Consider the following 24,155-nt stretch of genomic DNA (forward strand, 5'->3'; position numbering starts at 1 on the left):
GGTCTAGGGGAGAGGTACTGGGGATCTGCAAAATGAATATTGTCTGCTGCTGATGAAGAAATAGATCCCAGTACATATCCTTTACATTTTGTTCATCAACTCTGATGGATAGCATAGAGGAAATGCGGAGCTGGTCCCATGTAAATTTGTCTCTAGGGAATGTATGATAGACCTACTTGTCCAGATTAAATTAAGTTTGCTGTCCTGCAAACCTCCTTTCTCACAGTCAGGATCCTTTTTTGCCTTAGAGCCCTTCTTGAAGAAGCTGTTACGGACGAGAGAGCCACAGGTCCAACCTGGTGATCTGATCTAAAACTAGGTGGCCTCCTCCCAGTCACCTTCTTTTATTAGCCTTATATTAACCATTAACCTTCATTGACCTTTATGATTCTGGGTTTCACAGCTTCTGTTTCTGTTGAATTTCCTAACTTCAAGAACCATGGTTTTGTTCTTATCAGCCTGGGAGCTAGGTCCCTGGGGACAAGAATTTTAGAACAGTTATGACTCTGGGAGTATACTAAGGTTAGTCTGAATCCTTCTGGGGAATTCAGGTTTGAAGGAGTTAGAAGAGTGCTAACATCACCATCACTGTTACCTACCAATGCCATGTTCCCTGGGTGCAAGACAAAAGATGCTGTTTGGTGTCTAGTCCCTTGTCTCATGTCTGATGTAACCTGCCATTTTCCTTTACAGGTAGGAGCAACAGCTGGAATGCCCTCTGAGGAATGCAATGCTGTCCATCAGTCACCTCTCACCCAGAGCCTGGCAAATTCAGTCTCTTTCACAGAACCTAAAGCCAAGCCAGGTAGGGACCTAAAGCCAATCAGAGGCCACTGGCCTGCTTTTGTATGGGATGACCCCACTCCCACCCCACCCCACCCCTGGTCTTAGAGAAGTTTCTTTCTTTTTTGTTTTTTAATTTTTATTTTTTGAGACAGAGTCTCACTCTGCTGCCTAGGCTGGAGTGCAGTGGCGCAATCTCAGCTCACTTCAACCTGCGCCTCCTGGGTTCAAGCGATTCTTGTGCCTCAGCCTCTTGAGTAGCTGGGATAACAGGCAATCTTTTTTTTTTTTTTTTTTTTTTTTTTTTTTTTGATGGAGTTTTGCTCTTGTTGCCCAGGCTGGAGTGCAATGGCATGATCTCGGCTCACCGCAACCTCTGCCTCCCGGGGTTCAAGCGATTCTCCTGCCTCAGTCTCCCGAGTAGCTGGGATTACAGGCATGCGCCACCACACCCGGCTCATTTTGTATTTTTAGTAGAGATGGGGTTTCTCCACATTGGTCAGGCTGATCTCGAATTCCCGACCTCAGGTGATCCGCCTGTCTTGGCCTCCCAAAGTGCTGGGATTACAGGCGTGAGCCAGCACGCCAGGCTAACAGGTGATCTTAGGGAAGTTTCTTATTCCAAAAGATCTCCAGAGGAGTTTCCTTAGCTTTTTATTTGACCCTATTCTGATGTTCTGCCTTCTGATTAATAGATTCTCCCTTCCAGGTAGAGCAGATAACCTCCTTTCTTGGCATTCCTGTTCTTTCCTCTTGTCCAGTTGTGCTAATGGATGTTCCTCTACAATGGGTTGCTGATGTCAGTTACTGGGTTACTCTCAGCCCTCTCCTCCAGGGCAGCTGCCCCTCTAGCCCACAGCTCCATCTATATACACAGCCCTGCAGGGTCTTACTCCTGTTGCCCAGGCTGTAGTGCAATGGCATTATCATAGCTCACTGCAGCCTCAGGTGATTTTTCCCACCTCATCCTCCTGAGTAGCTGGGACTAGAGGCGTGTGCTACCATGCCTGGGTAATTTTTTGTATTTTTAGTAGAGACGAGGTTTCACCATGTAGCCCAGACTGTCCTTGAACTCCTGGACTCAAGCAGTCTGCCTCAGCTACTAAAGTGCAGAGATTATAGACATGAGCCACCCAGTCCCAAAAAGCTTTTCTTTTTTTCGAGATGGAGTCTTGGTCTGTTGCCCAGGCTGGAGTGAAATGGCGCGATCTCCGCTCACTACAACCTCTGCCTCCCAGGTTCAAGCGATTCTTCTGTCTCAGCTTCCTGAGCAGCTGGGATTACAGGTGCCCACCACTATGCCTGGCTAATTTTTGGTATTTTTAGTAGGGATGGGGTTTCACCATGTTGACCAGGCTGGTCTTGAACTCCTGACCTCAGGTGTCTCTCTGTTCACCTCAGCCTCCCAAAGTCCTGGGATTACAGGATTTTTTTTTCCTTCCTTCCTTCCTTCCTTCCTTCCTTCCTTCCTTCCTTCCTTCCTTCCTTCCTTCCTTCCTCCCTCCCTCCCTCCCTCCCTCTCTCCCTTTTTATGGAACACTTTACAAATTTGCGTGTCATCCTTGCACAGGGACCATGCTAATCTTCTCTGTATCATTCCAATTTTTAAAGTAGATGTGCTGCCAAAGCAAGCACCAAAAAGCTATTTTCTGTCCCTTTCTTCTCAGTCAAGATAGGGCATTCTGTCTCTTCTCACTACCTCTAATCAGCTTCTTCACTTCCTTTCCAGGTTCAACGGGAAATCCCACCTGTCCAAACACTGTGTGAGACACCAGAAGTAGAGGCCTGCAAGCCTGCTTCCGCCATCTCCGATGCTCAGATGGGACAGGTCACCAGCGTCCTGTGTCTACCCCCATGTTTCTTGCTTGCTGGTAGGTGTGCTGCTTCCCCTACCCATCAACCCCAAACAGGGTTATGTTTCTCTCTCAGAGTATTTTTCTCTGTTACTAAATGTCTCCAACAAGGGAAAGGTCTTGGTGACTTACCTGTATGTCTTTGTAACTTCCAGCCTGAATCTTTAGAGAGCTGCTAACCTCCTGGTATCAAATGTCCATCCTTTTTCTATAGTTCGTGACCATTTTTCCCATTTAGTGGGTGTGGGAAGGGACCAGTAAACAGATCTTATTTGGTACTGGAGAGGGAGAGTCTAATGACAGGTAGCCTTTCTTCTGGGGGCTAGAAATCTGAAGCCACAGATGTGCATTCTTCCTAGTTGCTTGCTATCCTGGGAGAGTACCTGGATTTTTTTTTTTTTTTTTTTTTTGAGATGGAGTTTCGCTCTTGTTGCCCAGGCTGGAGTGCAATGGCACGATTTTGGCTCACTGCAACCTCTGCCTCCCGGGTTCAAGCTATTCTCCTGCCTCAGCCTCCTGAGTAGCTGGGATTACAGGCATGTGCCACTATGCCCGGCTAATTTTTGTATTTTTAGTAGAGACGGAGTTTCTCCATGATGGTCAGGCTGCTCTCGAAACTCCGGACTTCAGGTGATACACCCACCTCAGCCTCCCAAAGTGCTGGGATTATAGGTGTGAGCCACTGCACCCGACCTACCTGTATGTTTTGAGGGAATGGTTTTGTGTGTGTGTTTGTTTTTAATAATATCCGGACTGGTCCAAAAGGAAAGATGCTTTATCTAGTGTCTATTTCCCAGGACCAGGATCTTAGGCTCTGAGAATCTGCCCATACTCATTCCCAGATGCCCCCAGGGAGTGGAAAATAGATGGCCATAAAGCAGAATCAACTACTAAGTGTTACTGTCTTGAGCTCAGGTGTCAGCTCTCCTCTGGGGCCTGTTGAGAGTTGGGGGGTCAGGTGTGGGCAGAGCATCTCCCTGCCTCCTGGGCATAGGAGGTGACATCAGGTTATCTTCTTGACCCTAGGCCTCCTCTCTCTGCAGTGCCTCTCTCATCCCTGCAATCCAGACAGCACATGCAGGAGCTCAAATAAGTGCCACCTCTGGGTAAGGTGCTCCCTCTCCTGGTACGCTTATGGGTTGAGTTAGAGGTGAAGCAGGTGGGCTGAGGTAGACAGAAGGATAGGGCAGGTGTTAGCAAGAAACGTCCCTGGATGTAGTCAAGCAGTAAGTATTCGTGGGGTACCTTGAGCACCAGCATTTTTAACTTATCTACATGTCTGTCTACCAGGTTATCTGATTGCACAGAACAGCCCTGCTAGTTGGGCAGCTGCGGTCATGGTTTCTGCCACACGAGGGCACTGCTGGCCAATTAAAACTCATGCCCCTTAGCAGAAAGTTTGGGAATGAGGGCACCCTTTCTCCAAAACAGGGTTCAGAAACACTCCCAGAGAGCAGGTGCCCAAAAAGTGAGACAAATAATTGGTACCACTTGTTCTTCCTTTAAAGTGGCCTGAGACCTCTAAACACTTTGCCCTAGTGGCCTGACATCTCAATGTGCTTCCAGCTGAACTTGGGAAGCCCCCCTCTTTCCAGGCACTGAACACCTTGCAAAGGTGCTTCTTTCCCTCAAGGTGTAGCGGGTTCCAGCTGTGTGCCCCGTTGTCCCCCTGCCTTAATGGCAGTCACTTTCCGACCCAGATGGTGGAGGTGCCTGTGGTTTTTAGGGGAAAAAAATCTCTTATAATTGTTCTAAGAAAAGTATTTAGTGAGTGAGAAAGTGTTAGGGGTGACTGAAGCCTGGGAGAGTTAGTCTCCCTGTCACCTACTGCAGCACAAACCTATAGAATTCAAGATGGTCTAGTGAATGTTTACAGCCTCAGTGGCTGGAATACACCCCAGGACATTCCAGGGCTCTGAGCCAAAAATGGTGTCAGAAAGCTGGATAGGAGGGTGGGCTGCTTTGGGCCATGAGCCTCATACCCACCCTATATCAGACAGTGTTTCTGCTAGGGGTGCCAAATGGCCATGGGGCCTCTATGGGACTGAGGACTCCACAATTGACCCTCCATCTCCATGAAGCCCTTCCAGGCTGAACAGGCTAAGGGAGATGACAGAGGTTCTCCTCCTCCTTCCTGCCCCCATGCCTGAGGGCCCCTCCCCAGGAGGACAGCTTGATTAAACAGTCGGTGCTGCTGGAATTACTGCACAGCTGGCGCTCCCCCCAGCACCCCGAGCAGAGCAGCAGTGCAGATTAAAATCTCCAATTAGCGTTAAAGTGAAGTGAGGAGGTGCTGAGGCTGCCAAGGAGGCCAGGCAGGGGCCCTGGGTCGGCAAAACCCCCACTCTGGCCTGGATTCTGAGAGTCACCCTTAGTCACCCCTACTTTCCCAGCTCCTCTCCCAACAGCTTTCAGTGCCCATTAGCTTTGTATCGCTTGGGGCCAGAGGGCTTTGCAGAGGGGTGGAGGGGGGCAAATGCCTTACCTAAAATGCTAGGGATACCATAAGTATGGAGGAGAATGAGAGTGGGTCCGTGCTCATCAAGGGAGATACCCTACTCACTGCCTGCCAGGCAGCCAGGCCAAGGTGACTTCACACTACAGCTCTGCTCCTCCTTTTTGCTTGGAGAAAAGATAAACAGGACAGGTCCTTTTAAGTCCTTTACCTATAAAGTGCTAGGGGACATGATGCCCACATGAACATCTCTCTCTGCATATTTTATCCTATCTGACCCATCTGCTCCCACCCAAGTTATGGCTCCTTCCTCCCTCTCTCCATTCTTCTCTCATCTTTCTTGTGGGCAGTGGTAGGCACAGCCAGGCTTGGGAGCATCACCATGCCCTGCCACCTGGGTCCCAGCCTGCTCCTTGTTATATTCTTCCCAGTTTGGGGAAGAGCAGTGATATGCCAGGAATGGAGGCCTCAGACTCTCCCAATCCCTGATTTTTACATGCCGCCCCCGAGGCCCCTCTGCCATCTACACTTCTGCCCTTCATCCACCAAGCCCAAAAGGAAGGCATTATAGCTAGCCATGCCCTCTGACTGCCCTCTGCCCCTTTAAGGGAAATGGAAATGGGTACCCAGCTGACAACCTACTCACACCTCCAGAAATTAGACACCAGGGCATGGTGCCACCCTCCCAGGCTGGCACATGCTACCCTGGCAGAGGATCAAATAACCCCCCCATCATACCCTGCCCCATGTCTTCCTCTACTCTCTCCCTCATGCTTTCTCTCTCTCTCTCTCTCTCAGCTGAAAGCACAGCTGAGCCTTAAAAGGGGGGGTTGAGGGGGTGGAGAGACCAAGCTGGGGCAGGGGGGTATACAGCTCCAATAGCACGTTTTCACCTGCCATTTAATTGGATGTATTTTTAATTAATGGGACCTCAGGGACCAACATGAGACAATCTGATATCTGAATAGGGACAGGGGAGGGATTGGGTAAGGGAGGAGGATTGGGCCACTGGGTGCGGTTACCGAGAACCCAGGCCCATCAATCACTGGCCACTTTACGTTCTGGCATGGAGAATAGCGAGGTGGAGGAGGGGAGGCACTGGGGAGAGGTGCCAGAATTTCCCCCCAACTGCCAGGACCTCCAAACGGATTGGAACTATACTGGTTGACTCAGGTCTGGAGCCCAAAATCACAGCCAGAATATGAGGTGAGGCTGTTTTCTTGCTCCTGGGGTTTTGTCTGGTTGGGCTTGTCCCAGGGAGTGCTATAAAATTGTGAAAGGAAGGTGGGGACAGAGCTTTGAGGTCCTTGTAGAGAGAAGACAAGCTATGGACCATAGAACCAGAGACTATGGAGAGACAGAGGAGAAGGGCAGGGTTCAGAGATATTTCTGTCCGTTTTGACATAAAATAAATGCCATGGAGATTACATTGCAAAATGGCATGCAAATGAGGCCTGATGCCTTTTGGGGTATGAATCATAGAACCTTTCTGTTGCAAGAAAGGGAACTTGGCTGGGCGCGGTGGCTCACGCCTGTAATCCTAGCACTTTGGGAGGCCAAAGCGGGTGGATCACTTGAGGCCAGGAGTTCGAGACCAGCCTGGCCAACATGGTGAAACTCCATCTCTACCAAAAAACACAAAAAAATTAGCCGGGCATGGTGATGCGTGCCTGTAATCCTAGCTACTGGGGAGGCTGGGGTAGGAGAATCAGCCTGGGCAACAGAGCAAGATTCCATCTCAAAAAAAAAAAAGGGAACTTGGAGCTAATCTTGCCCCACCACTTCATTTTGCAGATATGAAAAACAGGACCCAGAGAGGGGAAATCATTTGAATCTTGTCCTGGAATTGCTTTGTGTTCCTGGATTTGGAGAATTTCTGGGAACACAGGAAAAGGAAAGGTAGGTAGGTGTTGGGGGAGAAAAGTCAAGGGAAGAAGGTATGCAGGATATTATTCTCCACTGCTTGAAGTCTCAAGTTTCTATCCCCTGTCTTAGAAGCAACTTAGGGGAGTCATGGATAGGTTCAGCTTCTATGGAGCACTGTTGCGGGGACATTTCCTCTATACAGCCTGTTCCAGAGGTCATCTTATCCATTCTCTTGCTTCCAAGTACACAAATCCCTTACAGCCCCTGGCCCCTATGGAGTTTTACCGTGTCTTATAAGATCTACAGGGAAGGAAATGCATTATTTACCCCACCTCCTTAACCAAGAAGCAAAACCCCCAATCAAGACTAAATGTTGAGCTTTTTTTTTGAAATCTTATCACATATTTCCCTGTTGCAATATAATAAGCCACTGGAGAAACTTATGCCAAAAAATGTATTAAGGAGTAGTTTTATACCTCTTGTCCCATGGTGAAGCCTAGAACAGAGACATAATTTAAATTCAAGGCCCTGAAGGCTGAATTAGAAACGCTTCTGAATTCATGTGGTGCCATGGCCTTAGAGCTCTTAGACCCCTCTGGCTCTTGTAGTGTTGATGTACACTGGAGAAAGGGGCAAGTTTCCAGCTGTACCCATCCCTATCCCCTTGCTTCCTTCACTGTTCACATGCTTGGGTTAGGAGGGAAGGAATGAAGGAGAAAGGGGGCTCTCCCATTAGGTTGCCAAGGTGGCATTTCTTGCCATCCTCCTCCTTCCTCAGAAAATTCAACATTTTTAGTTCCATGCTTCATGAGACTAAGTTAGGGTAGGGGCAAGGATAGGCACAGAGCTTGGAAAGCAGTGCCAGTAAAAACTTTATCACACTACCCAGGCCCCCAACACCCTTCCCCGACTCAAGAGTTGCCTTCTCTTCCCCGTTTTATATCCCCAAATCCCCTGAGAAGAGCAGGATCTGCCAGAGTGCCCCCAGCCTCTCCCAGCCCTTCCTTCAGACTGAGTCATCTCCTTGGCTGTCTCATTGCCTGCCTTCTCGACTGCAGACAGGATGAGAAGAGCTCTCCTCAGATCCCTCCAAAACAGTTTGGAAAGAATTTATCTAGGACCCCTTGCCTACTTCTAAGGGCCCCAGGGGTGTCAGCGGGAGGAAGGCTGTGCCAAGGGGCTGGAAAGGAAGATTCTCTTGTCAGGGGAGAGCAGATAAAAGCCTGAACGTGGTGACAAGGCAGAGGGTGAAGTTTGGGAAATGAGACCTGTAGTCCCACCTGTGGGGCTGGCTGCCTAATGTGTGGCAGGACATTTAAAGCAAGTATTGTTTGTAGGATTTATTAAATGACTGCTGTTTACAGAGCTGCTGTTTCTACTCTGGGACACACAGCAGTGGAAAGGAGCATGCATTGAAGGAGAGAGGGTGGTAGGCTTTCCGTAAGCCCTGTTTTTCACCCGTTGTCTATCCCTACTCCAACATATTGCAGTCGTGTTAGAGCTAGGGCTAAAAGGCCCTAAAAGCATTCAGTCTAATCTGGGTGTTTCTCCAAGGAACAGAGCCTCCTTTCTTGTAACTCCTGTTACAAGATCTGCCTCCCACTCCTAAGGCTTTTTTGTTTATTTGTTTGTTTTTGAGATGGAGTCTCACTGTATTGCCCAGGCTGGAGAGTGCAGTGGCGTGATCTCGGCTCACTGCAACCTCTGCCTCCTAGGATCAAGCGATTCTCCTGCTTCAGCCTCCCAAGTACCTGGGATTATAGGCATACACCACCATGCCCAGCTAATTTTTGTAATTTTAGTAGAGACGGGTTTCACCATATTGGCCAGGCTGGTCTCAAACTCCTGACCTCAAGTGATCCGCCTACCTCAGCCTCCCAAAGTACTGGGATTACAGGAGTGTGGCTCAGCCTCTCATTCCTAAGGTTTATACAAGGGTGCCAGGTCTTTGCGGGGAAGAGGGGTGACTTGAAGTGAGTGGAAGTTAAAAATGGTAGTACCCAGAATTTCCTGCACTTTGGAGAAAAGGGACTAGGTGAGGTGCTCAGTGTTAGCCTAGGGCTTAGCTCTTACTCTAATAGGACCTCTTTCCTCCTTCTCCCCTAAATTTTTCCCACTGGTTAAAGAGAGATCTGGATGTCTAAACCTCCCATCTTGACACCTTGGAGTTTATTAAGCAGGTCCCCTCTCTGTAGCTTCCAAAGCCATGAAGAAAGGGAAGAAAGGCCAAGACAGGGGTAGATAGAGGTGGCAGTGCCATGGTGTCCATCAGCACCCAAGGATAAAGGCCAAGGAGAAGAAGGTGACTAGAGAGGAAGCCAGGAGGAGATGCCTGCTCCTGAAACAGCATTCTTACCCCATCCTCTCCTGCTTCCCCACTCACATGCTGACAGGGCTGTTTGCCCAAGTGTGGCAGCTCGCCTGGCTAGTGATCCTGCTCTGCTGTGCAGGCAGCCAGCTCTCTGCCCCAGCACAGAGCACATGGTGAGGTCTCTCACACTCCTTTGCTCACTCATTTCCATGTGTCTATGTTGCGGATTCCTAGAAATGAAGGAAGGGACTGTGGGCTTGAAGATAGGAAGATGGCAGGCTCTGGGGCCCATTGGGCACATATTTGCCTGGCTGGAGGAAGGAAAGAGGAAGAATGCTGCTGGTAGCTCAGCAAGCTCAAGGTTCTGGTGACTCACAGCAGTGGAGGTGGCTCACAAAAACAACAGAGGGGAAGGGGTCCAGGCCTGTTAGAGCTCTCTTTTGCCCCATATCTCCCCACTCTGAGCTCTGTGAATGAAGGTGCCTCATCTGGATTGTGGAGCAGGGGAGGCCCCAACCATGAAAAAAGAGGGAAATGGGAGAGAAGACAGCAGGGGAAACTGAGCATTCCCAGTGAAAGGTATCTCAGTGAGGAAAGAATAGGAGAGGCCAGTTATTCTTGCCCTACTGTATTTGTTGGGTGCACAGGGGGTATGGGGCATCCACCTGTGCTAGGGTAGCTCAGTGCCCCTGGGTACTTCGCAGAAGAGGGGCTTCCTAGGCAAACACAATTACTCCTCCCTGTCCTCTCTTGCCTGCCCAGAACTCTAGGTACCCAGCTGACACTAAATTTTTAGAAGTAAAACAAGCTGTGTTATAACACCAGAACCTGGAAGGATAACTGCTGGGTCTCAGTACTCTCCTTTCTGGAAACAGACACCTGGGACAAGAGAGAAGTAGCTAGGGACTCCTACGTTGGCTGAACCAAGGTAGTGGTGCAGGCTGTGGAGGTGGATGCAGAACCATAGCTCTTCAGATGTGTCAATTTCCTCTTCCCTTGTGTGCCAGGTGGGCAGTATGCATCGTCTCCATTTTTCTGAAGGGGGGATAATAAGGTACTGTGTTTGAGGTCACACCAGGGAAAAGAGGCCAGAAAGTGGACCAGGAGAACATTCATGCCTTGGACTCCAGTCCCAGGGGCCTATACTGGATCTGGTAAAGAGTAACAGCTAGGATAGCCAGGCACGGCAGCTCACACCCGTATTCCCAGCTCTTTGGGAGTCCGAGGTGGGTGGATCACGAGGTCAGGAGATAGAGACCATCCTGACCAACATGGTGAAACCACCCTGTCTCTACTAAAAATACAAAAATTAGCTGGGTGTGGTGGTGGGCGCCTGTAGTCCCAGCTACTCAGGAGGCTGAGGCAGGAGAATCTCTTGAGCCCGGGAGGCAGAGGTTGCAGCAATCTCTGAGTTGAGATCGCGCCACTGCACTCCAGCCTTCCAGCCTGGGCAACAGAGCGAAACTCTGTCTCAAAAAAAAAAAAAAAAGTAACAGCGATCTTACTTGCCAGCATATCCAGACACATAATAGTAAATATCCGACTGGCGCAATGGCTTACACCTATAATCCCAGCACTTTGAGAGGCCGAGGCAGGCGGATCACAAGGTCAGGAGATGGAGACTATCCTGGCTAATATGGTGAAACCCCGTCTCTATTAAAAATACAAAAAATTAGCCGGGCATGGTGGCAGGTGCCTGTAACCCCAGCTACTCAGGAGGCTGAGGCAGGAAAATCGCTTGAACCTGGGAAGCAGAGGTTGCAGTGAGCCGAGATCACACCACTGCACCACTGTAATCCAGCCTGGGTGACACAGCAAGACTCTGTCTCAAAAAATTAATTAATTAAGTAATTAAAAAATAAACATCCCATCTTCAGAGAAGGATGGACTAAGAGGAGGAGGGTTCTGTGACAGAGCCTGAGTTCTCATTTGCCTATTTCTGTTCCTTTCATTGCTGGCAGCTCTGCTCTCCTGCCAGGATGAGGGACCCTCTGCCCACTTGCTCCTGGTGGTCCAGAGATGGCTTTGGTTAGAAAAAGGACAGATGATTAGCCACTCCTTGTGTAGGAAGACAGGAAGAGCTCCATTCCCCAAGCTCTCCTGGGCAGTATGAAAAGCCCCAGGTTCCCTGCTGGGACATATATAATAAAGCTCAGTGCTGAACTAAACCAACAACCTGGCCCTGGGTATAAAAGTAGTACTGTGAGGGGGATCTTGGGTCCACCAGGCCAGATGTAAGCAGGTGTAGGGAGTTCAGCCCTGGGAGAGAGATAAGAAGCATGCCATGGTCAGGCGTAGTGGCTTATGCCTATAATCCCAGCACTTTGGGGGGCCGAGGTGGGCAGATCGCTTGAGCTTAGGAGTTCGAGACCAGCCTGGGAAACAATAGTGAAACCTCATCTCTACACACACACACACACACACACACACACACACACACACACAATTATCCAGGTGTGGTGGCATACATCTCTAGTCCCAGCTACTTAGGAGGCTGAGGTAGGAGGATTGCTTGAGCCTGGGAGGTGGAGATTGCAGTAAGCCAAGATTGTGCCGCTGCACTCCAGCCTGGACAACAGAGTGAGACCCTGCCTCAAAAAAAAAAAAAAGAAAGAAAAGAAAGAAAAAAAAGAAAACATGCCATGATACCACATGCTCCCTAATCTTCTACTTTCTCAAACCCTATTTTCTGCCTGCCTTTTCTTTCACCTCCCTTTAGCCACCTCCATTCCTGGCTACCTCATCCCCTCCAGTCTGAAAGGACGTGGTAAGTAGTTGTCTGTTCCCTATGCTTTTCTCTCACTCTCCTCCTCTTCTCCCAGCTCCCAAATGAGAGCTCTCCCTGTTTCAACTCTTTCCAGTGAATGCCACCAGGATCTGAACCCAAGATCTCCAGCCTCCGTCACCATCCTGACCCTGAGAATGCCACTGGGATGGGGAGAACTTGCCAGTCTTCATCCTTACCCACAAGTGTACTGAGGCCAGGACAGGTATGTCCACTGCCATGAAGGACCCTGCCCTGGAGCAGAGGGCAGCCATAGGGGTACAGTGGGGTCCCAGCCCTAAATGTGTGTATGCCAGTGCATTGGGCACACTGGTTTATTAGTGTTATTTCAGCATTGTGATGCAGAGAGAGTAAGTGTAACAGCTGCTCCTTGCTTGCAGTGTTTATTGTTACCTAGAGACAACCTCCTGGCTTTTTCCCAGCTCCCCCTCCCCCCCAGCCCAACCCCCTCCCTGCCAACAATCCTGCTGTCCCCACACTGATGGGAAATTTATAGCTTGCCCATACCATGCCTTTAACCCTCTCCTGTCCATAGGGTAGATGGGCTGAGGGAAGCCAAGTGAGCGGCAGGCATGCTTGGGTACCAGCAGGGTAGAATAATGTGTGGAGGAGGGAGGGGGCAATTGACACCCCTCCCCTCCATTCTGTGTGTTCAGTCTTAGGCCCCTGCTGCCCTCCTGGCTCTCAGTGGAGAGAAAAGAGGAAGTAAATTTGGACCTAGCCTTGAGATCCTGGAAGAGCTCCTTTGGATCTAGCCTTGGGATCCTAGCATCTCTTCACAAAATTATGATCTTCCTTGGGCATCTCTAAGCCACCAGTTGGGTTGCCTGCACCTGAGCAAATACAGCAAGGTAGTATTGAAACAGAAGGGTAAATACAGAGTGGGAGGACCCTCAGATCCCTCCTTTATGTCTGAGAGAGAGGTAGCTGTAGAGATGTCATATCAAGACAAGAGGCACTGGCTTGAGAAATGCTGGCTGGACTTCTACAGCTGGGTAGATGTCAGACATGAAGCCCGCTGCTGAGTCTGGTGGAAGAAACTGCCCACCTTAACATCACCCTGAGCCCAGCACTAAGATCCTTAGAGACTGGCCAGGCGCGGTGGCTCATGCCTATAACCCCAGCACTTTGGGAGGCTGAGGCAGGCGGATCACGAGGTCAGGAAATCAAGAGCATCCTGGCTAACACAGTGAAACCCCATCTCTACTGAAAATACAAAAAATTAGCCAGGCGTGGTGGTGGGCGCCTGTAGTCCCAGCTACTTGGGAGGCTGAGGCAGGAGAATGGCGTGAACCCCGGGAGGCGGAGCTTGCAGTGAGCCAAGATCGCGCCACTGCACTCTTTTTTTTTTTTTTTTTTTGAGACGGAGTCTCGCTCTGTCACCCAGGCTGGAGTGCGGTGGCCGGACCTCTGCTCACTGCAAGCTCCACCTCCTGGGTTTACGCCATTCTCCTGCCTCAGCCTCCGAGTAGCTGGGACTACAGGCGCTCGCCACCTCGCCCGGCTAGTTTTTTGTATTTTTTTTTTAGTAGAGACGGGGTTTCACCGTGTTAGCCAGGATGGTCTCGATCTCCTGACCTCGTGATCTGCCCGTCTCGGCCTCCCAAAGTGCTGGGATTACAGGCTTGAGCCACCGCGCCCGGCCTACGCGCCACTGCACTCTTAGCCTGGGTGACAGAACAAGACTCCATCTCAAAAATAAAAGGATCCTAAGAGACCCCCGGGTCATTCTCTAAGCTGGTCTTTTTGGTCTGGTTATGCTGCTGCTTTTTACTTTTCCTTCCTGGGTCATTTTCTCCTACACATCTTCTAGTTTGATATCTTGGGGTAGATCCAAGAGACTGAGAAGATGGAGGCATCCTAGTCATGACCTCAACAAAGCTGGGGAAAGAAAACTCCTTCCGTCCTCTCTTGACCTTTCATGGAGGGGCACTATGTCTTCCACTCAGCATCCTCACTGGAAACAGAAGAGAGGAAAAGGCATCAGATTTTAGCAGAAAGGATAGAGGGTAGACATATGGAAAAACTTACTCATGAGATGAAAGACTTCAGATTGGACCTGCTTCTCTTCTGAGATTTTTCTTCTGCCTGCCAGTTTGTTTTTGTGTCTACCTAAGAAGCATTGGATGAACCAGGGTTACTTTTCCAGGCCCCTTCCACACAGCCTCAGCACAGTTTCCATACAGTGCACTGCTTCTCGGTTCTTCTAAATGTAATGTAGTATGTATGGTGGTTAGATCACAAGTTTTGGAGACAGACAGCTCTGGGTTCCAGTGCCTTCTCTACCACTTACCAGCTGTGCTACCTTGGTAATTCACTTAACCTCTTTGAGTCCTAGTTTTCTTGTAAAATGCAGATAAACAACTACTCCTTAAGTCTGTTGTGAGAATTTCATGAAATAATGTGTGTAAAGCACCTACAACAGTGCCTGATACTCAGTAGATGCTCACTCAACAGTGGATGGTGCAAGAGTACTACTACTTTTATGAAGTTAGCAAGGCTGATATTGCTTCCAAGACTTTGTGAGTTCCCTGAGATTAAAGGCTGAATGTATGTGCATATGCTGGGGGAGAATGTAGTTTTCTACATGATGTGGAGTAGGGGTGGCCATCCTCTGGAAAGAAAGTAGTCCCAATCCTTGACTCAGACTCCCCAAGAAATCAGTTACCCCATTCCTATGCCTCTCAAGCCAGAGTACCTTGGCCACTGTTCTGCCTGGAAGTTCAGCTTCATCCAGGATGGAGGTGGGAGAGATAGTCATTAGAAGGATAGCAACAACTAGCATTTGCTAGGCACTTTACAGTTTGTTAATTACATTTATCTACATTAACTCTTTTGATACCCAGAACAACCCAGTAAAGAGAACTCCATTTATTGATGCCTGTATGCCAGGCATTGTACTGAGTGTGTTTTTTAAAGTATGTTTAAAGACTATAGAGTATTTCATCCACTGGATATGCTGTGATTTATGAGGCTCATCCCCTATTTTGAATCATTTAGATATTTTTACTATTATAAAAAATACCACAGTGAATATCCAAACAAATAAAACTTCATGCATTTTATTTTATTTTATTTTATTTTATTTTATTTTTTGAGACAGAGTTTTGCTCTTGTTGCCCAGGCTGGAGTGCAATGGTGCAGTCTCGGCTCACTGCCACCTCTGCCTCCTGGATTCAAGTGATGGATTCTCCTGCCTCAACCTCCCAAGTAGCTGGGATTATAGGCGTGTGCCACCATGCCTGGCTAATTTTCGTATTTTTAGTAGAGATGGGGTTTCACCATGTTGGCCAGGCTAGTCTTGAATTCCTGACCTCAGGTGATCCACCCTCCTTGGCCTCCCAAAGTGTTGGCATTACAGGCGTGAGCCACTGCACCCAACCTTCATGCATTTTAAATAGTTAATTCTGAGAAGTGGAATTATTGGTCAATGGATACAAATACCCACCTCCCATGGTTGTGTTCATTTTATTGATGTACCCTAATGAGAATAATAATTATTAGTCTTCCTTGTTGGAATTCTACATTGGAAACACAAGGCGGCCCCTTTTCCCTCCTATACCCAACAGAGACATTAATAATCTATCAAAGCTTTTAAAACTGAGATCATTGTAGATCCACATGCAGCTGTAAGAAATAATACAGAGAGGTCTCTTGTACATTTTGCCCACTTTCACCAAATGGTAACATTTTATAAAACTGCAATATAATGTCACAACCAGAATATTGACCTTGATATAATCTACCAGTCATATCCAGATTTCTCTAGTTGTACTTGTTCTCATATGTGTATATATTAAGTACTATGCAATTTTATTACCTGTGTAATTTTGTGTATCTACCACTACAATCAAGAAGCTGAACAGTTTTAACACAACAAGAATTCTTCATGTTGCCCTTTTATAATCATACCTCCTTCCCTCCCACCCACCTCATCCCCTCCCTAACCCCTGCCACCACTAATCTGTCTTCTTCTAAAATTTCATAGTTTCAAAAATGTAATACTAGAGTACATAACTTTTTAGATTGTCTTTTTTTAATGTTTTAGAAACAGGATCTTGCTCTGTCACCCAGGATGGAGTACAGTGGCTCAATCGTAACTCACTGCAGCCTTGAAAGCCTGGGCTTATTAGCTGGGCATGATGGCATGCTCCCCGTAGTCCCAGCTACTTGGAAGACTGAGGTGGGAGGATCTCTTGAGCCTGAGAGGCAGAGATTGTGGTAAGCCAAGATCACACCACTGCACGCCAGCCTGGTGACAGAGCAAGACCTCATCTCATAAAAAAGAAAAAATGTTAAAAAAAAAAAAAAAAAGAAAGAAAAGAAAAAATCCTGGGCTCAAGGGATCCTCCAGCCTCAGTCTCCTAAGTGGCCAAGACTACAGGTGCCTGCCACCATGCCAGACTAATTTTTAAATTTTTGTAGGAATGTAAAATGGAGCCTTGCTATGTTTGCCCAGGGTGATCTTAAACTCCTAGCTGTGAGCAGTGTTCCTGCCTTAGCCTCTCACGTTGCTGAGATTACAGGCATGAGCCACTGTGCCTAGGTTGTCTTTTTTCATGCAGCATAATTCCCCGGAGATCTGAGTTTTTATGTGGATCAGTAGTTCATTCCTTTTATTTATTCCATGGTATGAATATACCACGGTTTGTTTGGCCAGTTACCTGTAGAAGGATATCTGGACTAATTCCAGTTTTTGGCTATTACAAATAAAGCTGCTATGATCATTCACGTACAGATTTTTGTGTGAACATAAACATTTTTTTATATTACCAGGTTGCCCATCAACAAGGTTCTCTCACTTTGTACTCATTAGCAATGAATGAAATAGCTCATTTCACTTGTTTGCTGAATGTTTTATATTCATAATTATTAAACTTCTTAATTGGGCATGGCACTAATATTATCTCCATTTTATAGATGTGGAAGATTGAGGCTCATGTTAAGTCATTTTCCCAAGATCACATGATGTTAAGTGACAAAGAAGAGCCTGGAATCCAAGATAATAAGGCTCTTTCCACCACAGCTGACTTTTCAGGTGGAGGCCTTTCTACACTTCACTAAGGTTGCTGAAAAGAGGGTGTGGGTGCTACTAGCAGAGAGATGTTGGGGGCAGGGAGAGCCTGGAGCAGCCTGGGTCAACTCAGGTCCTCACAGCCAACTTCAGTCCATAGATCAAAAGAGTGGCACAGGCCAGGTCGGGTGGCTCATGCCTGTAATCCCAGCACTTTGAGAGGCTGAGGCAGGTAGATGACTTGAGGTCCAGGAATTTGAGACAAGCCTGGCCAACAGGGTGAAACCCCGTCTCTACTAAAAATGCAAAAATTAGCCGGGCGTGGTGGCAAACACCTATAATCTCAGCTACTCGGGAAGCTGAGGCAGGAGAATCGCCTCCACCAGAAGGTGGAGGCTGCAGTGAGCCGAGATCATGCCGCTGCACTCCAGCCTGGGCAACAGAGCAAGACTCTGCCTCAAAAAAAAAAAAGCAGCAGTGTCATAGTGTCATGGAGCAGGGGACCTGTGCCCTTGAAATTGTTTCCCCTTTGCCAGAGAACAAGGCTGAAGTGAATGGTGCCCTTGAACAATCTATCCAAACACCTGAGACCTGGAATGGGGAAGGGAGGACCCAGCCTTTGGATGCATATCAGAGGATGAGATATTAAGGTCCTCTTTGGAAATGTGCAGCCGAATGTGTCTATGAGGCCTGAGGAAATTGAGACCGATGATAAGTGAGCTCTCTATTCTGAGGGAGATATATCACTTTTTATTGTTTTTGAACAGGGGAACTATAGTTCATTTATAAGCCCACACATCCACACACACCCCTTGGGCAGGCTCAGTGTCTAGGACGTGGTAGAGAGGGAATGAGCACAGTGGAAGCAAACATGCCAGTTCGGTGCTTAGTGCTGACTTTACCACTGTTCTTCATGGCAACTGAACTCATGGACAGCTCAGGAGAAGCTAGAGAAATTGTTTTGTCTGTCCCTCAGCCTCTGGGGCACTGGTTGAAGCTGACAGGTGGAAACTTAGAGTTGGCCCAGACACGATGAATGTAGAGATGCCAATTTGTAGGAGAGTAGGTTTGGCTCCTCTCCTGGGAGTTCTGTGTGGCCAAAGGCTCCCACCTCCCACCTCCTGCTGGAGCTGGCTCTTTTATAGTTGATGTTACCATTGCTCTCTTGGCCTATTCCAGCAGCTGTAGACTCCTAACAGTTTTCCCCATTCACTTACAGCTGCAGAATCAGGCTAAGATTACATACCACTCCTCCATCTTCTTGGGCCCATCAGGAACAGCATATCTCCCAGTGGTACCCACTGTCCCTGCCCAGTAGTCCCAGCCATGTGGGATATAAACACTGAGGCTAGACCTGGAATGGGGACTGTAAGGATTATATAGGCACCACACTGTATCATCGAAACAACTAGAGATATCCATTCTGAACCTCTGTCCTCTGGTTGGAGGTTCTTAGACAAAGGGAGACCACTCTTTAGTAGCTCTTTCACTTCCACCCACACTGAGAGTTTCTGGCTCTGGGAGGTCCTGACTGTGGCTGGGAAGACAGCTACCTTCTCTTAAGAGTCAAGATGGTGAGGAAATCTCAAGACCTCTCCCTGCCTTGTTCCCTTTCCTTGGCTGCTCCTCTATTCAGGTCCCCTCCTCTCCTGGTACCACTCCATTCCCATTCCTTCTTTCTCTTCTCTCTCTCTCTCTCTCTCAGCAAGTTTTTTATGTGATTACAGGCACTGCATGGTAATTAGTGCTAAACTCATTTGCACAACTACAGTTAATTGGCTACAACAATTAATTAATGTGTTGGAAATTTGGCACTGGAAAAAAAAGTTTGTCATCAAAAAAAGGGCAAAAAATTGTAGAGTGAGGTACCCATAAAAATTGAGGGTAGGCTTCAAAAGCCCAGCTGGGCCTCAAACTTCAGGCCTGCCTCAGCTGCTTTTCCACTCTCAACTTGAACGCAATTTCCTCTCTCATTTTTTTTCTCCTTTCTTTCTCTGTCTCTCTCCTCTCTCTTTTTTTTTTTTTCTTTCTTTTTCTTTTTTTTTTTTTTTTTTTACAACTTAAGCAAACTCATTTCCCTGATAAAATATAGCATGACTAATGGCTAGAGCATGTAAAAATCATTGGGAAAATGTCCTTGGAAGACGAATGCATTTTCAGCAGAATAATTAACTTAATTAACAAATTCACATGCATATTCATCAGGCTATTAATGTCTTCTCGGCTCAGCTTGATGAACATTGCGGTAATAACCATCTCATTTACATACTGCATTCTACTGCGATCCAAAACAGAGACAACATACAGGCGTATACACATACACACACACACTCACACACACGAATACACACAACATGCCTGGGCCGCTCTTGACTTCCAGGTTGTCTGGGAGAGTGTGTGTGTAAGCGAGGCAGGGTAGGGAGTGGGTGAGTGGGAACCCTGACTGGGTGGTGTGATCTTTAGATGGCCATGAGTCAGGTGGGCTAGGGATACCCACATGTAAATGTCTGAGGGAACTCAATATTCTCTCTCTCTCTCTCTGCCTCTTTTTCCTTGTTTCCATTTCTCTGTGTCATTTTCTTCTCTTGCTTCCTGCCGCCCACCGCCCCCCCCCATATCTCTCTAGGGAAAAACTTGGTATCCGTGCCAACTTTTTTTCCCCCTCCCCTCCTCCCTCTCTCTTCTCCTTCCACTCTCCCAACTGCTGCCAGCCGGCATCAGCGCCGAATTGCCATCTCCTTGAGCTCTCTGTGGAGCAATCTCAGAGAGCAGTAAGGTGTGACGCGGAGCTGTGCGGGCTTCGCAGCACCGCCTGCGGAAAGAGCGCAGGATGGCGGAGGAAGATTAAGAGAAATCGCGAGCAGGGCTCGGTTGCCATTGGTGTGTGCAAACGCCGAGGAGGAAGGGAGAGGGAGAGTGAGGAAGGGGGGAGAGAAAGGGGGAAAAAACCAGCAGCTGTCGGCCTAATTCTTCTAACACTCTGCTTGTGGTCATATTAGAAAAACAGATTATGCCCCTCGGTGCCACTCACTTATACTTGACATACGTTAATGTTCTATATCTCCATTTTCCGGTTCTTGATGACGGTGGACTTGAGGTCGAGGAGGATGGAGGCCTGGGTGGCCAAGGGGCACAAAAAAGCCCTGTCCTCTCATTCTCTCCTGACCTTGAACCCCAGTCTGCACTCGCCCTTTAAAAAGCAAGCCAGTTTACATCTGATGCCACCATTTGGTGTTTCGCAGCCCCTTATGAGATGCAGAGGTCAGAGGATACTTGGAGCCCTTAACCCTAAGTCACCCCTCCTTTATAGTCTTAATAGGTCACTTTAGCACGAAGTGAGACCAGCTTTTGTGGCACTACCCCCCAAACTTTCTATGGGCTCTCTGCCTCAAATCAGAAGTTGAGGGTCAGAGAAGGGAGTCTATGATAGTGTGTGTCCCAAGAGGGGGTTACAGAAAAAGCCATAAGCAAAACAAGGCCAGGATTGTTTCTGGGTTGCTATGGAAACCAGGTTCCCTCCTTCCGGCAGGAATGGAGGAGTGCCTCAGGCCTTCCTGCTACCACCAATCCTGAGGGTTGTAAAGGCGGAGTTTGCTAAGGCCTGGGGAAAGGGCTGGTCTTGGAGGACAAACCAACCATTCCCTACAGCTGGCCTGCCATTCAGAGGTCTTTGACCCCCACCTTTCCTACCCTCCCACCCCTATATTCAGTCAAAGGAGGCTTTTTCCTCAGGTGCCTTGTCCTCTATGGAGACCTGTTGCTTAGCAACCACTTGTGCTTTCTTCTTAATAACTCACAGGGATGGAGAGATAAAATATCTGTGTCTATATTCAGTTCCCCTCCCCTGTCTATTTATATTTAATAACTGAAGCCCTGTCTTGGGTTCCCTTAGCACCTGCCTTAGAGAGCTCTTAGAGGGATTATCCGCAGCCTGAAGAAAGAAGGTTACAACTGAGGAAGAACTTCTGAACAGGGAAGAGTGGAAGAAAAGACTGGAGTAGGTAGAGCATCAAGGGAAGCTGTGGAAACATATTTTCTTAAGTACAGGTAGAGAGGGGAAACAAAATATTTAGAACTTGGAATGTGAGAAGGGGATATCCACAGAAATTCTTAAGGGACAGCTCCAGGTCCTTGAGTGGACCCTAACAGCTGCTTCCAGGCTGGCATTTTCCACTTCCCACACCCTTCCCTGCCCCTGCTTCCTGGCCACTTCCAGTCTATGTCCCTCTCGTATTTCTTTTGTTTGTTTGTTTGTTTGTTTGTTTGTTTTGAGATGGACTCTTGCTCTGTCGCCCAGGCTGGAGTGCAGTGGTGCGATCTCAGAGCACTGCAAGCTCTGCCTCCTGGGTTCACGCCATTTTCCTGCCTCAGCCTCCCTAGTAGCTGGGACTACAGGCGCCTGCCACCATGCCTGGCTAATTTTTTAGTATTTTTAATAGAGACAGGGTTTCACCATGTTAGCCAGGATGGTCTCAATCTCCTGACCTCGTGATCTGCCTGCCTCGGCCTCCCAAACTGCTGGGATTACAGGTGTGAGCCACTGCGCCTGGTCTGTTTGTTTGTTTGTTTAAAAAAAAAAAATGGAGTTTCGCTCTTCTTGCCTAGGCTGGAGTACAGTGGCACGATCCCAGCTCACTGCAAGCTGTGCCTCCCAGGTTTAAGCGATTCTCCTGCCTCCGCCTCCCAAGTAGCTAGGATTACAGGCACATGGCCACCACATCCAGCTAATTTTTGTATTTTTAGTAGAGACGAGGTTTCATCATGTTGGTCAGGCTGGTCTCGAACTCCTGACCTCAGGTGATCCGCCCACCTCAGCCTCCCAAAGTGCTGGGATTACAGGCGTGAGCCACCGCGCCCAGCTTCCCTCTCATATTTCTATCTGTAAGTGGCCTGTTGGATCTCCAGTTTCCTAGCGTCTGGATGTTGGTATCCAGGAGAGGGGGCTCTGCTGATGTTTGTCCCCCAAGGTCTGGGTACCTCCCAGTTTTTCAGTCACTAGGAATGAGTTCTTCTGAGTTCTCCACTGGAAAATCCCACACCTGACCTGGCAGTGGGGGTGTACAATAACCAAAAAATGAGCAAGGAAGGTCTACAGTAGCCTAGGCCTGTATGCAGAGTCAGGAGACTTAGATTTAGTCACTTCTCCTTACTCTCCTGTGATCCCAGATTATTAGCCACTTGATCTTTTAAAGCCCTTGTTGCCTCATCTGTAAGCCAGGAATAATAATAATGTTTACCTTACTGGACTTTAGCAGGATCAGTTAAAGTAATATGTGAAAGAAAATATGCCGCAAACTATCACATTTAACTAAAATATTATTTTAAGGTCTGAAAAAGGTCTGATTGCTAGGGACAGGGAGGCATCATGAATCCAGCCCAGCCCTGGACTTAGGAGTGTTCCTTCCCACAACTCTCACAGCCTCTGGTCTTCCATTAGTTTGTTGGCAAGAGGGGTATGACTCTGCCCTCTGGTCTTTGGGGCAAGGAGCTATAAAAATCAAAATCAAACACGAAGCAGTCTAGGGAGAGTTGTGCAGTGTTGTCCCTATCATCTTACCTCAGACCCAACCTCTGGCCTCTAGTTTTCAGCTGCCGAGAAAGCAGCCCTACCGACACCCGACCCTGACCCTCTGCCCTTTTCGGCGGTCAGCACCTTTGCTGCCATCGTGCTAGCTCACAGACTGTACAGTTTCACCCGCCATACCCCCCTTCTCTGCACCTCTTCCAACCCGAGCCTTCTGTGGCAGACAGATGGGGTGTCTGGGATGGAAAAGGCTCTGGGCTCTATGCCGTCTTGGGTGGGCAGCCCCCCTCCCCAACTCCCCATTACTCCCTCTCCCCACCTAAGACACTCAGATTCACCCCAGGCAGCACTAGAAGGGGCTGAGAATTCCAACTCTCTTCTCTTCTCAGGCTCAGCTCCAGAAGCAGACCCAGAATGGCATCCTTCTCTGAGACCCAGACTCCAGCCTTTCTTCATGGAAGACCAGAGCAAAGGAGGAAGTAGGTTAGGGAATGGTAAGGCTCCATGTGATGGGACTAATGTGGAGAGGCCTGGGGCCTTTCCCTGAGGACTGGATGGCTGGAGTTTGGGAGCCTGAGTTGACAGAGGAGGCTAAGCCCTGGCAGCTACTTTGTTCCAGAAATCTAAGGTCCCTGGAGAGAGGCTCAGCTTGGGGAGGGGGAAGGGAACTAACATTGCAGAGCACCAACTGTGAGCCAGGTACAATGGCAGAGCCTTTCCACACCTGTACTCACAACTAGCGGGTGAGGAGTCAGAGCAAATAGGTGTCTCATGAGCTCCCCATATCTCAGCAGCCGACTGCCTTCTCCATTGATTTTGTGATGTCACTGCCAGTTCTCCTACTGCTCTGACCGGTCTTTCTCTGTGTCCTTCGCAAACTCATTCTCAACTCCTTAGATTCAGTCAAGTCCCCCAGTTATACACTTCGATGGTACTATATATTGTTCCTTCAGAGCAGTTAACACAGTTATTTCCTATGTATTTGTCCAGTCATTTGAATAATGATCCTGGTTTCATTGGATGGAAAGTTCCACAAGGTCAGTGACCATTTCTATCTGTATTCACCAATGTATTCCCGGTGCCCAGAAACAATGCCTAGCATAAAGCAGCTGTTTGGTAAATACTTGTTCAATGAATGAATAAATGACAAAAGAACATCTCTCTGGCCTAAACTCCCTTCTTAGCCACTCCCTCACTCTGAGCTCACCCACCCCAATATGTGGACCAGGGAACAAGGTACCTGGGAGGTCAGGCCACCTTGTGCTCCCTCATCAGGACAGGACCAGTCCTGGTTTCAGGGTGTGGGGCCATTGCTGTGCCAGAGCCTGGTCCTGCCTGTCTGCTCTTCATCTTTTCCAGGGACTGAGAGAATTCAAAGTCTCAACAGTTTTTCCCCACATCATTCATGTGAGCTGGAAAGGGAGGGGAGTTCCATCAGAGGAAGGTGCTCTGAAGAAAATCCCTCTTTTTTGCCTTGCCGAGACTGCAGAGACCATCTGTTGCCACCCCTCTGTTTGCTTCTGTCCTCTTACCCTGGACTTCAGGGAAAGAGATGGTTAAAAAG

The 24,155-nt window shown here is 48.3% G+C and overlaps 1 protein-coding gene and 1 non-coding gene across 7 annotated transcripts; one reads left to right on the forward strand and one right to left on the reverse strand.

Moving 5' to 3' along the window:
• Nucleotides 1-721: 721 nt before the first annotated feature.
• LOC144335651 (uncharacterized) lies at nt 722-23,750 on the forward strand. 6 transcript variants are annotated; one of them, XM_077971513.1, is made up of 8 exons: nt 1,946-2,069; nt 2,513-2,654; nt 3,663-3,742; nt 6,886-6,990; nt 11,988-12,035; nt 12,130-12,258; nt 12,710-12,904; nt 22,981-23,750. In XM_077971513.1, exons 2-6 carry the CDS (start codon nt 2,595-2,597, stop codon nt 12,245-12,247), a joined length of 411 nt encoding a protein of 136 aa, XP_077827639.1. In that variant the 5' UTR covers nt 1,946-2,069; nt 2,513-2,594; the 3' UTR covers nt 12,248-12,258; nt 12,710-12,904; nt 22,981-23,750. The 6 variants fall into 6 exon arrangements, with proteins under 6 accessions (XP_077827644.1, XP_077827639.1, XP_077827641.1 ...); XM_077971515.1 differs by lacking the exon at nt 12,710-12,904 and adding an exon at nt 20,960-21,068; XM_077971516.1 differs by lacking the exon at nt 12,710-12,904 and adding an exon at nt 20,960-21,064.
• Nucleotides 2,309-2,418, reverse strand: LOC114673244 (U6 spliceosomal RNA). Its single transcript, XR_003723973.1, has one exon. It is a non-coding gene; the product is annotated as a U6 spliceosomal RNA (small nuclear RNA).
• Nucleotides 23,751-24,155: the final 405 nt, after the last annotated feature.

The sequence above is a fragment of the Macaca mulatta genome, chromosome 16, assembly GCF_049350105.2.
Source record: "Macaca mulatta isolate MMU2019108-1 chromosome 16, T2T-MMU8v2.0, whole genome shotgun sequence".
In the NCBI taxonomy this organism is placed as follows: Eukaryota; Metazoa; Chordata; class Mammalia; order Primates; family Cercopithecidae; genus Macaca; species Macaca mulatta.

What these genes read in the sequence shown, in the direction of transcription:
- LOC144335651 (XM_077971513.1), top strand. Translation starts at nt 2,595, where the DNA reads ATGCTCAGATGGGACAGGTCACCAGCGTCCTGTGTCTACCCCCATGTT. An exon ending in CCCATGTTTCTTGCTTGCTG is followed by an intron (nt 2,655 to 3,662) that starts GTAGGTGTGCTG and finishes TCTTGACCCTAG; the next exon opens with GCCTCCTCTCTCTGCAGTGC. An exon ending in CTCCAGTCTGAAAGGACGTG is followed by an intron (nt 12,036 to 12,129) that starts GTAAGTAGTTGT and finishes AACTCTTTCCAG; the next exon opens with TGAATGCCACCAGGATCTGA.